Here is a 19,308-nt window from a genome sequence, read left to right as displayed (position 1 = left end):
TCAATGCCGCTTGTCTTCAATGGCAACCAAAATATGTTATTGATAAGAAATAGACGATTTATACCATCTTTACCCCAAAATATTATTAGTTTATCCTAACTGTTCCATCATCATCATGCCTCATCATGTAACTTAACCACAAGGTACCTTTTCATTACATACAAATTATTGGTCTTTTTTAAGATTATTATGACGAAGAACTAATTAAATTTATGGCAGTTTAATGTAAATTAATATTTTCTATTCATAAAAGATAAACTTCAATGTGATTGATGTTTTGTAGTGATGTATTATGAGATTTATTTCCATAAGGTACCTTTTCGTAAATGTATGGAGCAAATACTGTTATTGTTATGTAAGTTTAAAGTGGCATAAGGGGTTAAATATAGTATTTAGTTGGGGTTTTAGGATTTATTTCACTTGAATGACAGAATTTCTTTCATATGTGCTCAGAAAAATTGATTGTGTGTTACATTAAAAGTAAAAATATTCAATTTTCTGATTTTATATGAAAAAGGTAAAAAATAAATTTTTACCTCTAAATCGGTATTGTTTTTTGCTTAAACTGTCTCTCAGTGTCGTTTTCTAATAGATAAAATTTAAATCTTGAGAGCTCATTGCAATCAATCGTGAAAATGAAATAAAACTTTATTTTCAAGAGATTGGTTAGTATACATATAAATCAGTCGATATCAAAGGTTTCTATTTGCATTACAGAACAAGTCGCAACATTTTTTTAATCTCAGATATATAAGGTATTATTATTTGTAGTCAACTATGTAACTTACTTCAGGAACATAGTTTTTTAGGCGGCTAAACTTAAAACTTCTCTATCGTAAAGTTGCTCAATTCACAACATTATTTTCAAAAAATCATATCTCTGTAACTACGCAACTTAGGAGGTTGATCTTTTGTGTTATCGATAGCTTATTTATTGTAGATTACTGGGGTATGCATAACTCCATACCCGCCATAAGGTACCTTTGACCGTGGGACGTCACATATAGTCATTCAGTCATTTAAGATTAGCTACACTTACAGGATTAATGTCAATTTTCGCAAATATTTATAATGTAGATAATTAATTTAGTAACAGGTCAATAAGTGTTTTGTGTGCATACTTCAATTTATTTCTTTAGATGGTGGCGTAATAGGTGCAAGGACTAAAAACTAGAAAGGCTTTTGCAACTACCATATGACCCTGCTACTTTCGAGTGTGATCAATAATGTCATGAATTTTTCTTTGAAAGATGGTTTTTGTGTTTCATAAAATTCCTGCGATCCTATGTCATAATATTTTTTTAATGTCTCGTCGTTGCGTCAATCGAGTCACCGAGTCAATCGAGTGTAATAAACACACATACTTGTGTAATAATGAGACAGAATTTATTGAGGCGTATGAATTGCCAATGGTGCGTGATGTGGAAATTGTGTTCGTATTACTAACGTACCGTTTTCCATCCCAATTTGGGCTGTGTCATTGAAAACACACAAAAATATTTAGAATTTTGATCATCACACCAATTTAAAGAGAAAAAATTAAAAACTGATATAAATCTAGAAAATATGGTTTGAATGGTGATCGATTATAGCAAAGTGCAAACAAAAACGAGGATTTACATAAAAAATATATACGAAAAATTGGAAAATGACACATCAAAGTACATATTTTATTTATGAAGTATTATGGCAGTTTTAACACCCAAGATCTTCCTTTGTGAATTTCTTATCAAAATTCAAAAATAAAAAGTAAGACAACGCCAGAAGATCTCGCTTTGCCTTATATATCTCATAAGGGGATATCACAGGTTCCCATCGAATAAATCATGCTAAATACAGGTCAGCTCCTAGCGGTTCTCCGGATGAATTACTTTCCAAAATACCAAATGGATGTAGTAGTCACTTACAAGCATATTCCGGCGCAATAAGATGCATGTTCCGCATATTCTCCCGACAGGTTTTGACGTGGTGGTGGATCGCGTCCGGGGCCACAGAGCCGATTTTCACCAAACCGTTGTGCTGAATGAAGATCGTGTCGCACGTGAGGTTCCCGTGGACTATGGGAGGCACGCAGCCATGGAGGTAGCTGGGGAGGAAGTTAACTTTCTTTGTACAATAAAAAAAAAAAAATTATTAAGTAAAATACATTAAACTGAACATTAAAATTTAGCAGCAACAGGCGGTCTTTGGGCAGTCAGACAACATTTCATTTACATATGTAAAATGACTGACTTCAGGAAGGAAAAGAATATGGGCGATTTTAATCAAGTTAACGATCAAGTCAGTATATAAAGAGACACTTAGTTTCCAGTTTTAAACGTTTTTCTGGTTTTAAAAATTAATGGGATTATTGAATGTAAGCTTCTTGAAGAAATATTTTAAGGAGTTTAATTATCGCTGACATAATTAAGATTTGCGAGCGTGACCAAATAGTTTTTGACAAGATTTAATATTTCAACGTGCAAAATTTAAAAAGGATAATATGCCTCTCGGCTCAATATCAATCAACAAAACATCCAGTAGGTAATACATACCTTTCTTTCAAACTGAGTGGAAAATGTAAAAATACTTTTTTATTTATAAAAGGATTATAATATTTTAAGTATATAATTATTTTTCACTTTATAAGGGTTTCATACCTTAGCGCAGATAAAATCTGTGTACACCACCTCTTCCACGCTTGGAGTGGGAGTCGTTTGACATTGCGTTTCGTCCTCTTCAGGAACTGTTTTAGAGAGCCGCATGACATGTATTCTGTTATGAATATTACCTGCAATCAAACAGAAATCGATTGTAGATCGACACACTTTTATGTAAACTGTAGCAATGAAAACGGATCATGTTGTAGGGGGATTCTGCTTAATTGGAATACATTTTCATAGCTCTCGAGTGTATTAAATTTTATCTTCATAGTCCATGTTTAGCAGTAGACTTCTTCTCTAATTTGACTGTAATTCTGTCTAGTCAGATTAAAGAAGACTATCTGTTATGTGTCATGTATGCCTAGTACATCATCATCATCATTCTAGCCTCCAGTCGCTCACTGCTGAGCATAGGCCACTCTTCGTGTACACCACTTATCTCGGTGCCTAGTACATTATTTGTACGTAGTTTAGGGTAAAAGATCCAATCCACAAAAATCTGTTAGTGAAATTTGAACTTTCTGTCAAACGGAAAAGTCATTCATTTAAATGACAAACCTTAGAGGATGGATCCTTTACGCTAAACTACGTCCATTTAAGAGTCCTAGTTTTCAGGTTACTTACTCTGGGCTTATCATTGTGCGTGTCCGTCCAGTACCGATGGAACTTGACTATGTTAGGGTGTTCCAGCCTGGTCAGGTTATCAAACACCATCTGTATCTTATCCTCCTGGGCCTTGAAGTTTTTCCTCTCGGAGAACTGGACTTCGTTCCAGACGACCTCGACGCCCTCTTCTGTGTCCATGGCGAGGTGCGCGCAGTCGATGCCGGGGACGTCACGCTGTTCCACCTGGAAATAAAAAAAAATTGTATTCGTGTCATATCAATGAAAGTTACTCAAAAAACGCTTACGAATGATATTATTCGGAATGCATTGCTGTGTATTTAAAATACGTTTCACGGCATACTATTGGATGCTTAGTAGCTAATGTTCTTCGAGCAAACACAAGAGTAAAAACAGACCCAGGTGTGTCTTAAGAAAAAGCCGAGCGGCACCTCTCTTCTTCTAGTTAAGTAAATTACTTTGAATGTCAGCAATCTATTAGCATCAATTTGGCACCTCATTGGATCCAACTATGTATTAGAATATGTTTTCTATGTAATTTATAGATTTGACACCAAAAACCACACCGATTTGTGACATTATGAAAAAGCCATTCGTTTTCTGATTAACTTCTGATTAGATTAGGTACCTAATTTGAATACCCTGTTTTGCCTGAACAAAGCCCAATCGCATTTGTTATTCAAGGCCTCACGGAACCCATCTGATCAGCATTGCCAGGGCACGCGAGACTACTAGGGCTAGCAGAATAGCATGTCGGAATTCTGGAATAACGAACCGCTTTTTACGATATTAAAATAGGTGCCGGAATTGAAGAGGATCAATATCGAAATATCGGATTGGATTATAGGATTTGTTTTGTTTAATTTTAATGGTGAAAACTGCCAAATATCTGAAAGCGAAGACGGCTGTTGGCACAGAAAATGTTTTGATTATGTTAATCAATTATGATGGTGTAACAAAGTATTATTTTCCTCGACTATTTCTACTCGACTATCTCAATTTTTCTACGACTTCGGAATATCATTATTAGAAATTGCTACGGAATATCATTGAAACGCCCTGACGTGTCGTCTCGTTTAAATTTTATATCTGATAACCCTGCGACAATCGGTAAATTGCCGATCGGGCAATCATTCAATTGTGGCCATTTACCGCCCACATAAGCAAAAGTCTCATCCGCCATTCTTTACCACCTAACATACTACGTTTTGTATCCAAAGCTTATTGAACAACTCAATGAAAGAAGGTCGTATGTGACGCAGTTTAGAGAGTAGAATATGGCTGTTTGGATATAGGGTTATGTCAGTGGGGAGCCACGGTATGCAGAACGGGATTGGTTGATAGGTTGATGGGAGTTGTCGTTCGGTTTTGATTAGTTGATGATATGATTGGTAATAAAACTGTAAAGTGGTGTTTGATTTATGATAAAAAGCGCCCAAAACAGGTTGGAAACCTCACAACCTAGCTGATGGTATATTCGTTACTTCCCGAAGGAAAAGTGTAAAAATATATAGGATAACAATGAGAAAAATTTCATGTTATGAAGGCGACGTGAGTGGTAAGGAAACATACCGGACAAACTATAGAGAAATTGACAAACGTAATTTGTTTTTAAAACGTTTAGTAACACAAGGCAGTAAAGCTTGAACACGCCAAAACGTGGGCACACATTTTTGCTTATAAATTTTGTAAAGGGTGGTTAAATTTTATTTCTTTACTTAAATTAAAATCGCTATAGTATGAGGAACATATGATACCACAATAGTTGTCAATTGTTGATTTGATAGATTATTTAATTACTAAATAAAATAAAAAAAAATAAACGAATAAACTGAAACAAAACAAATCCATTAATTACATCACACGGATTTCTAGGTTTTTTGACCCCCTCATTGTCACACTTGGTTACATTTGGCAAACCCCTCCCCCCTGGTGTGACGTCACATTTTTTCAACAAGTAAAATAAAATACTCTAATCACGCTTAACAATATTTGAACAGTTACCTCGACTTCTGCACAACAAACAACAACTGCAACAACTTTATTTCTTTCTTTTCTTTTTGTTCGACAAACAAATAAAACAAAAACAATTGAAAATGGCGAAATACATAGTTTCATGACGGCTAATATAAACGCGCAACAAAATAACCCCCCCCCCCCCTCCTGGTACCCACCGAAGGGTTAATACACGTTTATGCTTATTTACAAATAAATCTTTCCATTCTTTCAATCCCAAGCCGAGCCGTATGCAACGAGTGAATGAGTAAATAAACAAGAACGAATGGCACTGTTTATCCAGCCGTTCTATGAAAAGGTCGTATGTGCTTGTGTGTTAAACTGTCTTGTCATTTACAACGTTTTATTACAGAAAAAAACAAAATGTCCGACGCGGCCGCAGTCACGTAGTTTGTTAACTTTGTATGCTAAATGAGGGCCCACTGATTAACAGTCCGCCGGACGGTATCGGCCTGTCAGTTTTTGACAGTTCCGAACAACTGACAGACCGATACCGTCCGGCGGACTGTTAATCAGTGGGCCTTTTTAAGAGTTCCATGTATAAAAAGTAAAAATATGATGCCAGAGGTACCGCGAAAACTGAAATTCGCAAATTGCGGGGATCTTTCTCTTTTCCTCCAATGAAGGCGTAATTAGAGTGACAGATAAAAATCTCCGCAATTTGCGAAATACGATATTCGCGGTTACATCCCAGACTCCTTTCATTGCGCGGTGTTAACATAAACCTCAGTCATGATACGCTGGCAGGGTCTACGTGACCCCAAACGCGTAGCTACCCTTAGGGCCACTTGTGCCATCCCACTAACCTGGGATTAACCGCTTAAACCGTTAACCCAGTGTCAAATTGTACTGGTAACCATGGTAACTCCAGGTTTAACCGGTTAATCCCGGGTTAGTGGGATGGTGCAAGTGCCGCTTAGTTGTTAGTTGCCCCGCTCAGACAGTTTTTTGTATGGATGCAGTTGCCTGAGCCCCAAAAAAAAGTTTTTTGCTGTATTACTCCAATGTATTGCCTATCGTTTATAATATAATATAAGTATATATATAAGTTTGTAATTTTATGAATAAATGAATATGAATATATAATATGACAAACGATTTCCACTTAGTCTAGAAAGTTTTAGAATTTTGACCTTGAATGACTTGAATAAAAAAAATACGCTAACTTGTACATGACAAATTACGGTCTCTCGTGCAAAAACGTCGTAAATAAACAACAAAATAACCAGCGAAAAATAACAAATGGTAATCGATGCAAAATACCTTAGGGAAAGAAGGTTTCCTTTGAAAATGATGGACAGCCTTTCTTAATGAATAACACACTTTGATATTCAAATGTGGCTTTCTGATAGAGCGAAGGTCTAACTGACTGAAGGTTAAAAGTAATCAACATTTATATACCACGTCGGTAGCAAACAAGCATACGGCCCGCCTGATGGTAAGCAGTCGCCGAAGCCTATGGAGTCTATGGACGCCTGCAACTCCAGAGGTGTGAAATAAGGAAGTCGTGTTAATGCATGAAAAAACACTCGTTTTAAGCTTTCATTTTCTTTAGAAAATATAATTTGAAGCTCATAAAACGCTTCCAAGGAGGTAAACAGGAAAAAAATCTCGCTATTTGTCTGTCTGTCAATGCACAGACTAGAATAAACAATGACATTGAAATAGCTATATTTAACGTTTTTGCGATGTTTACATTTACAAGGATTTGTTAGATGAATATAGCGAACGCATTATTCAGTTGCAGCAAATTTTTAAGTCGCATTTTTTAGCGAACGCTTATTTTATGGCCTTATAATTTATTAGTAGATTAATATCGCAAACGCCTTAATTATTTACTGCAAATTTCAGTAATCGCATTTTTAAGCGAACGATTTTTTAATGTCATTATAATTTATTAGTAGATTAATATCACAAACGCCTTATTTATTTGCAGCAAATTTCAGTAATCGCAGTTTTTAGCCAACGCTTGATTTATGTTCTTATTATTTATTAGCCTCATTTTTTAGCTAAAGGTGCTCCCGAAATATTTTTTACCTACTGTCTACACACATCTTTTCGAATTACTAATTTCTCAGATGGATCTGATTCAGATTGTGTGAGGTCGGGCCCAGATTTCAGAGTATGAATTCATAATTATATATCCACATTATGATTCAGAATGTATAAGGCCGGCACCGTAATAATGAATATACTCATTCTAGCCTGCTCTACTCTCTCACTCTTGCCGAGCACAGCCGATGTGTGCGTGCTGTCCCTCTCAATCCTACAAGAAGTTTAGAAAGAATGGCACGAATGTCTCGATTGTTTTCGGCAATAGTGAATAGCGGGCACTAACCTGACTTATCGAGTCACCTGTCAGTTCATACATTTTGTCACCCGCAGGCCATAGCCAACCTCTACAACAGGAACCGAAAGACCTCAGGGAATAGCCCTACCGTAAACTGGGGCTATTTAGAAACCACGGGGCTATTTGGAATAAAAAAAACTATAAGTTTTGAGTCCCTAATTATTTGTAATGGCAATGATAGACACTTAGATCTTTTGTCAGAAAAAGATCTAAGTTTCTATCATCTCCATAACAAAAAATATAGGGACTCAAAACCTACACCTCCCTTATTCCAAATAGCCTCGTGGTTTCTAAAGAGCCCCAGTTTACGGTATTTAAAATTTAAATGCAAACTTATTTAGAGTTGTTTCAAAATAATGTTAATCCTTTTTCCTTTAGGTCTTTTAACTTTTTAGTGTTATTGACGTTTTATATTTCAATAAATCTTGCATATCTATCAGTTTGTAGTGGATATACCTATAAGCTATTTTGTTGCTGATTCCAAGATGGAAATTTCGAAAAGCGAAGAAATTCTAATCACCAAGCCACTTAAAAGAACACCCGAGTGGTGTACTTGCATATTCGGCGGCTGTCCAAGAATTGTACGATGTACCAATTGTAATGAAGGAAAATCTCTCGGTGAAGTACAATTTATACATATCGCCGGGGACAAAAGCTTGCTTATTCCACCTAGAAAAACAAATCGATGCGTGGGAGGAAATTGCCGACGCTGAAGAAAATTTGACAGATTTTAACGCAAATCATGCTCAAGATATTATCAATATTTTTAAACATGTGTTGAACTTTCTCGGTCTGACTGTGTTCGCTCTAGCTCAATAAATGTTTTTCCTTTGCTTGTTGCAGATTTATTTATAAATAATTAGAAGCAACCTTATTGAGACTGTTCCGATTAGTTTGAGATTGCTTAGGAAGTATACCTATCCGTATAAAATATAGAGCAATATTTACACTTCGTCGTTCACCTAAATAATGCGGTCGCCGAAGTTGTTTGAAACGTCGTCTTCACATTAGTCTGTCCGCCTACTATTCGGCGACCGCATGACTGCCGAAGGGATTCGTTCAAAGAACGTCGTCTTTTAGCTAGTCTTCACGAATAGGTACTGCGGCTGAACTACAAAGTCAACCATCAGATATCTGTCACGATGTCAACTGATCTGCGTTCGTCGCAGTCGGTGACTTACGAGTAATTAGGCGACAGACGTCGTATTTACCTATACACTGCTTCGGTCACATAATACTTGGCGGCAGTTGTCGATTGCGAATGCGATCGACTAAAGTGTTATTTACACTTTTGCGGTCGCTTCAAGCAGCATGAGGCGAACGACTAAATGTAAATGCCGCTTAAGAGAAACCAATGCCCAGTGGTAGGACCTACTATAGACGTATATGCCTATGTATGTATAGGCTCACACAACACATCATAAATAAATTATAATAAAAATACTCAGTATTAACATGAACTATTTATTTTAAACTAGAAAAAAAACTAAATCAGCTGCACATAACTGAAACTTAATATTTCCTTACATTATTAATGACCACTTAATAACTATTTTTTCCCCTTTTTTCTCTTCTCTTCTGCTTTCCTGCTTATCTATAGTTTAAGTATACTTTAAAAAAGATAATTTTTCTATACACTTCTCCATAGATATTTTCTGATTCAGATATCTATTTACTATTTTCATTATAACTTCATCCATTTGTATATATTTTCTTAATCGTTTTCGTTCTGTCTCAATGTCCATTTCTTGTTGAAGGATGCGAAAATCAGCAGTCCTCGACTCTTCTTTCATCATTGCAATCAAATGAAATAAACTTTTATTACCTCGCACTAGTTTATTCATTTTATTATGCCAACCCTCTGTCACGTTATTTGTGCGGTGACGTTGGTCATAACAAGAAACAATGTTCATATTCTTGACATTATACCACTGTGAAGTTATGTATCCGTTGAACAAATCGATATTTTCTATGGAAGGCACTTTTTCTAATACTTTGAACCACGCTTCAAGTATCTTTGTTTTCGGCATATGAGCGACTGCAACACATTTTGCAACATAGTCGCAGCCGTCACGGCTGCTGGAAATGTTCAAATCAGATGCGTATTGCCACACAGCTTTGGAAAAGTGAAAATAACAGCCACCGACCGATACTGACTCAAAACTATTTGGAATTGCATTTATCACTGCCAACTCAAAATCAGTCATTATACATTTTGGTTGAAAATTTGGGATAAATTCTTTTATACCATTAAACAATTTTTCATAAGTTCCTTTCTGCTTGTTGGGTAACAGGGCATAAATAAGAGGGACAACTTTGGTGTATTCTGATGAAGAGCCAATGTCACCGTGAAATGTATAAAGCTGTACAAATGGCCGTGGCACAACTTTAAATGTTCCGTCCATAAAGATGCGATCTACACGCTGCAGGAAATCATTACATTCTGGACTTATAAAAATAAGTACGTCTTCAATTTGAGCACATAAAAAATTTTCTTCTAATTCAGGTGGAATTACAACGTCTTCACAATTTTGGAACTGAAATTGTTTAATACTTTTATTCCGAGCTCTATACAAGGCATCCCGCTTTGAATGAAATGACGGTAATTTTGCTGCATATTCTTTGGTCATTACAGGTAACATTACTTTGCGATACAATAGTGGTATTGGTCTGTAATTAGTTTTTACTTTTTTTTTTAAGTATGCAAGTCGTTCTTCGATTTCATTCGACTGAAAATCGGGTATACAAGAATGATTACTCTCATTTAATATATTCGATTTATCTTTGTTTAACTTAACAGTCCCATTGCAACTTTTGCTTGTGCATAACCATACCGTAGACATTTTGTTGGATCTATTTAAGCTGTATCTATGTCCTGCTCGTAGCAAAATGTTTCCTCCGTGAGAACTTGGCACAAAAGTAAATTCAACTCTGTTATCACGAGTAGATGCACTAGATGATGCACTACATGATGAACTAGATGATGCCTGCATTTTGCACTACATAACACTACAAGGTTTATAAATATTTATTCTCACAAAGACCGATGCAATGTAATACTCGTATGTATTCTTATACAGAAGAAATTGTTTTTCTACGTCATTGTCAGATTATTACGTCTAATCTATTCTTCAGTCCATAATCTAAAGAGGTTTGAAGTGAATTGTTAGTTTATCATATTTATACTAGGTATAGGTACCTACAGGGTGGAAAGATTATATGAGCCCTAGACGGAAACTGCCTAAACTACCTTAAATTCTTTAGTTAGCTCATTTTAAATTCTTGATTATCAATACATTTTTGGGCCCCATTCAAATAACTTTTGATATAGTGGTTTTCCCTTCATTAAAGGCCGTAGCAGGATAAGGGGAAAAATGCCCTTTTGTAATTTTTATTTATACAGTAATATCATATTTCATAAATTTGGATTTTATTTTTTTGCACAATTGCACTACTAGATGTAAGTAACTATAGAAAAAAACTGCACTTAATTACAAAAGGGCATTTTTTCTTCCCTTATCCTGCTACGGCCTTTATAATGTTTGTTAGAGAGATTCAATCTTTATGATTAACCTTGTTTGTCGACGTGATAAAAATACACAATGTTTTTATTTCGTATATTAGCCGGTTCGATTCCTGGTTGTGGGAAGAGTATTTTGAAATGCAGTTTTGTTTCTTTTTTCAAATATAATAATGTTTTCTTTCAGTAAAATAAGGTAACTAATTAATTTAAGGTAGTTCCCCTTCAGGGCCCATAGTTACTTTCCACCCTGTTTACCTAGGACGTATAGGGAACGTGAACGAGAATTTCAAACGGAAAACTACTTGGTCTAAATAATTGTAAACATTTATTTGATTTTATAACGCATATTTACCTTTGTGAAAGATGTACCTATGTCCTTATTCTATGCTTTTGTTTACGAAACGTAAGTTTAAAGATTCATATTTATTTGATTTGTTCGATATCCTAACCCAGGGTCGTCTAGTCCATATAGCTCGATTTGCCCATTCATATAGTGCCATCAAATAGTGCAATATAATTTATAGTAAAGTTGGACAAGTTCTAATCTAATTATATGTAATGTTTTGATGGGATGAGTTATTTGCAAAATATAACTACTTAACATGAAATTTGCTTCGTTAAATGATGCATTCCTGAAATCCACTCGAACTAAATAAGGCGTTTGTAAAATATAACTAACATGAAAATTTGCTTTGTTAAAGTATGCGTTCCTGAAATACGCTGCAACTAAATAAGGCGTTTGCAAAATATAAGGAACATGAAAATTTGCTTCGCTAAAAAATGCGACATAAAAATTTGCAGCAACTAAATAAGGCGTTAGCAAAATACTTATACGGAACATGAAAATTTGCTTCGCTAAAAAATGCGACTTTAAAATTTGCTGCAACTGAATAATGCGTTCGCTATATTCATCTAACAAATCTTTACAAGGACGTAAAGAGTGTGAAATGGCATTTACACGGTTATAAAAAAGTGTTAAAACTTTTGTTTGTTATTAAACATAGTGTGTAGTGTGTTTGTGTTACTAATTTGGAGAATTCTATATACATATTAAAACCTCTGTTTAACCGTTTTGAATGATCTTAGCAACAAATAAGAACTTTAGAAATAAAATCACTTTGCCAAAAGGTATTTCAACAAGTCAATAAAAATCACACAGTTTGCCAAGAATCATAATCATAAAGCCCAAGAGAAGAAAGAAACTAATTATTATTATGAATATATTTTAAGACTATGTCTAATCTCTTCTTAATGTTATGCCAATAAACAGTGGCAGGTTTGCCCTAAAGGGGCCCACTGATTAACAGTCCGCCGGACGGTATCGGCCTGTCAGTTGTTCGGAACTGGCAAAATTTTGTTCGAACTGACAGGCCGATACCGTCCGGCGGACTGTTAATCAGAGGGCGGCAAGATATTTAGGGGCGGCAAACTGTGACAAAAAATTCAATGATACTAACAAGAAATAACTCAAAATGTAGTCAATATTATGGGTTCTGAGCTGCTCTGAGAAAGGGGCGGCTACAGGGCCTGGGGCCTAGGGCGACAAAGACTGCAAATCCGCCACTGCTAATAAATATTGTTTTTTTTTTATTTTTAGTCTATTCTTTGGACTAAGGGCCAGTTACACGAAACCGTCTGTCAACGTTACCGTTCGTTAAAAAAGTTTAACAGTTTTTAGGGTACCGTACCCAAAGGGTAAAAACGGGACCCTATTACTAAGACTCCGCTGTCCGTCTGTCTGTCACCAAGCTGTATCTCATGAACCGTGATAGCTAAGCAGATGAAATTTTCGTCATGTTTCTGTCAATTTCTGTTGTTGCTATACTAAAAACAGTATAAAATAAATATTTAAGTGGGCCTCCCATACAACATACGTGATTTTTTGCCGTTTTTATTTGCGTAAAGGTACGGAACCCTTCGTGCGCGAGTCCGACTCGCACTTGGCCGGCTTTTATGTAATAACAGCTACTACAGTTCGTTTTTTTTAGCATTAGAAATAAGGTAAACAATCTTGACGTGTCTTTGAATTGAAAAACACATTTTAAAAATATGTTACGGCAAATATGTAACAATTATGAATCTAATACGATCATTTATATTATTCTGCTTTCTTAAGTAATAGTTTTTGATTTTTAAAAAGCGTTTTTCAATTAAAAGACATGTCAAGATCGCTTACCTTCTTGCAAGTTCTTTCTAATGCTAAAAAAAACGAACTATAAGTTCGTTGATTGTGCGTGATCCGTCCTAATTAACGAAAAACAAATCAAAGTTCAGCGATAACGAAAGTATCAGAAAGCTCATTAAATCCACCCATACAAACATACAATCAAGCTCACTTTCTTATTAGAAAGCTCTACGGAAGCGGATCGATCATTGGCCGTCATGAAATTATGACTCACAACTATGAACGAGCTAATTTACAAAACCACCTATTTAGAATTCTCCTTTTTTGCAAAAGTGAACCTTGTGGATATAGATCCAGGGTAGGATTGAGCGTAGCTATAATATAAATAAAGCTTTTAGAGCAAGTCCTTTGATAATCCTCGCTCCTACAGCCCAATACTTTTGTGTTTTTCAAATGTGAACTTTTTTTCGTACAGGGAAGGTCGAGTTTACAAGTACATTTACGTAAAACATAAGCCCTTTAGTGGCCGAGTTCCCAATTGCCTTCGTACTGACAGTGACACATAACCAATTATTATTAAACTTTATCTCGTCGCATTAAGGTGTATACTCGCTCAACACGTGCGCGGGCGCCGGCGTTTGGACGTTTTTGCACGCTCTGTCACAGGCGGCCTTTGTAGTTGTCATGACGTTGAAAAATAGACGTGTGAGTGATACTTTAAGCTTGGCAACTTTTTACGCGTGCCTACACATTAAATGGGGGCCATGGAAACTAATTAAAAGAATTGGCACATGCATTAGTTTTTACGAAAGCGACTGCCATCTGACTACCAAGAAATAAGGCCTTATTGGGACTAGTACGGTTTCCTCACGATGTTTTCCTTCACCTAAAAGCTATAGATGTTTAGTAGGTAAATACATGCATAAATAAATACCAAGAAACTCATTTTACACGAGCCGGGATTCGAACCAACGTCCTTCTGTCAGAAAGTCGCACGTTCGTTACCGCTATTAAACTACCAATATGATAATAATATTACTTATTCAATTTTATTAAGGTATACTCCCCTGCTAAGTATGTAACTTAAAATAAAAACTGATCAAATTATCTCTAATCAGCCTAATACGGCCATGTTTAAATCACTGACTCATACAATAAAACATTCACTTTCATCATAACAGTAGTGTTTAAAACTGGGTACCATCGTTCATCCTTAACCTTCTGACCGTCAAAGTCGTCAACTGACGCGATCTCATTATCAACCTTCATGCATTCCCATAAGGTTCACAATGACGCGACGCACACGATAGGCGTGGTGTTCAGGTTACTTACAATTAGTATACCTTAATGCTTTGACATTAGCCCTGAATATGGTCAGAGGGCTTACCGCGAAACACGTTCGACGTGTTGACTGCCTGTCGCACTTACGTGCAAATTCATAAGTGCGACAGAGACGCAACAGATTAGTCAGATTGGTGCCTTATGCGTTATCTGATTAAGTTTTTGTATTAAGTAGCCCCATACACAGTTACGAGTGAATCACGGGTGACTCACGGTTCAATCAACGACGCAATATATGTGTCCACCGTATATGTTGTAAGGTGACTAATACCTGTACCATCTTCCATTTTAATGAGAAGTAAACCTTATTGTAATTACACAAGGTCCAACAGTCGTCAACAGTTTTATTTTAAATTTTATGATCCTGACTTTAAACATCCTGGAGGGCAAGATTGAGGGGAAGAGACGCAGAGGATGGCACAGGCTTACATATCTCAGCCAAATAGAGTTTCTGGCGTGTCGTACGAGGGAGTTAAAAGGCTGGCTCAGCAAAGAGAAGAGTGGCGATTACTCCACCAACAAGAGCATAGCTCTTGAATATTGATGAATCCTGACTTGGGCTACTGGAGCAGTAGAACGATCGGGTTGCATAAGGGAAGGTAGCCTGGGCATAATCCAGGTCCGTCCCGCGCAACACTTGAATTGAATACACTGGACTGGACTTCTCCAACTGAGTTTGCCTTCCAGACCAGATAGATCAGTTGAGAGATTCAACCGGATGGCCTAGCCATGATGCCAATCGTTTTCGCCGTAGCGAACGAAACGCTCTCTATCACCCTTCCATATTAGTACGACAGAGATATATTAGAGTATGTCGTTCGCTACGGCGTAAACGATTGGCATCTTCGCTAAGCACCCTGATTTGGATAAAGAGCGTTACTATTGCTTCTATAGTTTCACACTGTTAAGAAGAAAGGGAACAAAGTCCGTCACCGCTTCCCCAAACTGTTCATAATATCTTAAAAGGGTAAGGTCAGAATCTCACCATCGACTAATATCAAAACGTAAAGGCGTTTAGTCTAAATGCCAGCGACGTGTAAACGCCCGGGTACTTCGGCATATTATTAACACTTGGTTAGCATGTTATAAACGAAATATCGAAGATATTTATTTAGTCAACCATCGGTAAATACCTTCAACCCAACAGGCTTCACTGATTCCCTTAGGATAAGTATTGAATTGATTCCACTGTTTATGGATTTTATGAGGTATTTTATATTCCGTGAGGCTCAGAGATAGAGCCTCTCATGAGTCTGCGTAAGCAACGCGAGCGACTCCAGATAAAGCTTCTAAGAGATAATCATGTCGAACAACTGCACAACAAGCTTGTTCTTCTTAACAATCTCTGACAAACCTTTGTTAAATTTTGTCTCTTTCCAATAAACAGACATGTCAAAATGACGAATAGGGACAAACGACTTAAATCAACGGTTTGATAGATTTGACAAACGTTTATGAATAACGCTGTATTGAAATGCTGTAAGCTTTTTCATTCTTCTTCTTCTATTTAAGAGGTATCCTCGTGTCGGTAGGAGGAGTATTTCCCATTTCTCCCTCTCGTATGCCATATCCTTGACCTCTTGATAGGCACTTCATTAGCCTATCGATTTTGAAGACAATCAGAAACATCATTAGGCTAACGACTCACGATGGGTGACTGCGTGTCATCACGACCGTCTATCACGACGGGTGTTAACACTGCTAAGTGCTAATACAATTCCTTACAGAGACGGAAGGTTTACCATGATAATCTAAAAATCTAAAAAACTTCTAACTTCCTATCGCTCACGCAAATTCGAGCGATAGGAAGTTAGAAGATAACATTACCTACTTTAACCAGAGATGTATGTGTGTTAAGGATAGAGAGATCAGTTTCATTGCAGTGTTAGTTTAAATCGCGCTTACATTTGGTAAGCAATGAGAATATCATGACGCCTTGCCCAGTTCTGGTCTGGAATATTTGATGATCTCGACACTAAGCTATTGCCAAGTGACATGAGCATTTTCACCACACCAGCTTGTAAAGACTCTCTTTGTTCTTGAAAAATCTGATGTAGCGAGAAACGTATTTCATCCACACGAGTGGCAAAGTAATTTTATGCAAATGTTTAGTTCTTTTTTTTTTCCCATGTTGTTGGTTATCTTTATCCTTGCACTTGTGTTTCGAAACAGTGACAGACACTAGCTTTTGGGGTGTGTTACTCGGAAATAGATAGTATTGGAATGGTGTAAAGTGGATACAACTCCAGTGTTTTTTTTTCCCTAAGTGAAATTGCACCTGTGTGGTAAGTCGATGACCGCGTGGTGCTTTGTAAGCGCTTCGAATGTGTCATAGGCTTTTTATCAGGACTGGTTAAAGTGGTTAATCCCCACTTAATGGTACTCTGCAATATTGTCTTCGGGCTACCTTGTTTGAAGTAGCTCTCACTTTACTGTAAAACCTATCTTTCCTAGGTCCCTCGTGAACAAAAAAAATCCTGTAACTCCATTGTTTACATTTCCGCGAAACTTATCAAAAACAATATCTTAGTACATAGAAACAATTCAAGAAAATCAATATGGACAACGAAACAATGGACGTTTAAGAGGAAACTGATAAAGTTCGCATCAATCAGTTGTTATCAGTCAATTGCGTCACGAGATAGCCAATTTAATAATACTTTATGTTTGCTATTATTATTTTAATAATGGCTGGTCTGTGTGTTTCCGAAAGTCTTTTGGGTACGGTCAATGTTCAACTCCAAAAACACTATAATCTATCTGGTCGCCTATTTCATAGCAACCTAAATGTTATAACGGCCTCCTAGCCAAGTCGGTAGTGACCCTGATGCTTACGAAGCAGGTCCCGGGTTCGAATCCTGGTAAGAGCATTTATTTGTGTGTTTATCACAAATATTTGTACCTGAGTTATGGTTGTTTTCTATGTATATAAGTACTATATATACCTATGTATTCTATTTATCGTTGTCTAGTACCCACAACACAAGCCTTATTGAGCTTAATGTGGGACTAGGTCGATCTGTGTAAAATGGTCCTGTAATATAAAATATATATATATAATGCAGCGGACGGTAACAGGCGGCCCGCGAGCCCCCTGGCTATTTTATTAGTATGTATTTATGTATAATGTGCCATGCCAGTCTGAAATCGAACCTTATCTATTGTAATAAGACAAAAATTTAACATATCATACACTCGTAATATCAACGTTGCGCAGAAACAACAAAAAAACAGCGGACATAAGTAGTTAAAGAATTCGGTAATTCAATAGGACCCTTGTCATTCACAGTTTGGGGAGTTTCAAAAGTTTAATAACATCTAATACATGTGTTTTTGGATTGGCAGTTGTAAAACAAACAGGCAATGAATTTTCCATGTTCCCTAATTTCAAAAACGTCTCTCATTTGATTGAGTATCACTCAAACAATCAAGGTAGCCATAAATTTTAACTGCAGATTTCTGCGGAAGATAATCTACGTCACATTGACAGTGCAAGCCAATAAATAACCAGATAGAAAGATATTACTCGCGTGGGCGGAATGGGACCGGCCGACGCTTTCCCGATAAATCTAACTTTAGAATAGAACAAATATTACTCGTTGAGTTTTCCACACGACACACAAATTGCCTCTGGGATGCCTGTTGACATTCCAGGAAGAGATTGAAGACCTCGCGAACCTCAGTATAAAGGCCAATGAGTATTTGAAGTCCAAACTCCTGGATTAATTTTAAGTATACTGCAATGCCATGCCATAAATGAAGAGTAGTTTTCCATCAGTATGAGGTTGAAGAACGATTTGATTCGAATTACGAGTCTGATCGATTGTATTTTAAACGAGCCTCATAAAATCCAGGTCGAATAACCGTGGAGCTTAAACAAGCTCATACAGTTTAGTATTTATTACTAGCTTAATAGGTATTAGCTTGGTATATTACTTAAGCTGCGTTTGTTATGGTATCAGTTACTTAGACGGACTCTCGACATTATGAAGTTACTTTCAGCGCAGGGTTATGGGTGTCTGCAAAAAGAGCAAGAGACACACCCGCCTTATCCAGTCGCAGGCGACAATATTTATCGCCCAATACAACCGTGTATTCCTTAGTTATAGGTGAATCGAGTTCTCGGGCCATCCAATCTACTAGTGAAACGGGATGGAAGAAGTGGAAACTTCTCACTACTTTGATTTTATTTTTTTTTATTTTCAAGGCTCGTTTGTGCTGCTCCCGTGTCCAGAAAGACCTGTGCGACAGGAGCTGAATGGCATCGGATCGCACAGGATAGGGACAAATGGCGAAATTAGTGTCGGAGGCCAAGACCCACGTCGGGTCGCTGAGCTAGCGAAGTTTTATGGTTTTACGAATAATTTTATGTGTAAAATTGCACCTATGTGCAGGCATGGCTCACTCCGCGATTTCGTCGCTTTGCTACAGGTAGCTAAAAGTACATCCGTTCCACACCAATTTTGGTGGCTAACCATAAGCCGCGCATGGCGCTGTCGTCACCTAGCGGACATATCTGTCCTGATCGTAACAGAACAGACGCGCTTTGTTAGAGACTGAGTCTTCTGTACCTAGTACTATTATTTATTCTGTGCTACGTGTGAACACCTCTCGTGCTCTTTGTAAACACTTCACAAATGCGGTGTCTGTGTAGTATGATTAACTCTGTGGGAGATGGTTCAAGATA

At 36.9% G+C, this 19,308-nt stretch overlaps 1 protein-coding gene across 1 annotated transcript in view; it reads right to left on the bottom strand.

Moving 5' to 3' along the window:
* The window catches only part of LOC134665456 (nuclear receptor-binding protein homolog), a 51,620-nt gene that overhangs the window by 7,207 nt on the left and 25,105 nt on the right, over positions 1-19,308 (bottom strand). The window contains exons 2-4 of the mRNA XM_063522431.1: positions 3,267-3,491; positions 2,640-2,770; positions 1,908-2,086 (exon numbers count right to left, since the gene is read on the bottom strand). Of these exons, the coding sequence (XP_063378501.1) occupies positions 1,908-2,086; positions 2,640-2,770; positions 3,267-3,491 (535 nt within the window). The remainder of the gene's footprint in view (positions 1-1,907; positions 2,087-2,639; positions 2,771-3,266; positions 3,492-19,308) is intronic.

The sequence above is a fragment of the Cydia fagiglandana genome, chromosome 6 (genome assembly GCF_963556715.1).
Source record: "Cydia fagiglandana chromosome 6, ilCydFagi1.1, whole genome shotgun sequence".
NCBI lineage: Eukaryota > Metazoa > Arthropoda > Insecta > Lepidoptera > Tortricidae > Cydia > Cydia fagiglandana.
Note: the sequence above shows the minus strand (reverse complement) of the source record. Positions and strands in the feature narration are given on the sequence as shown.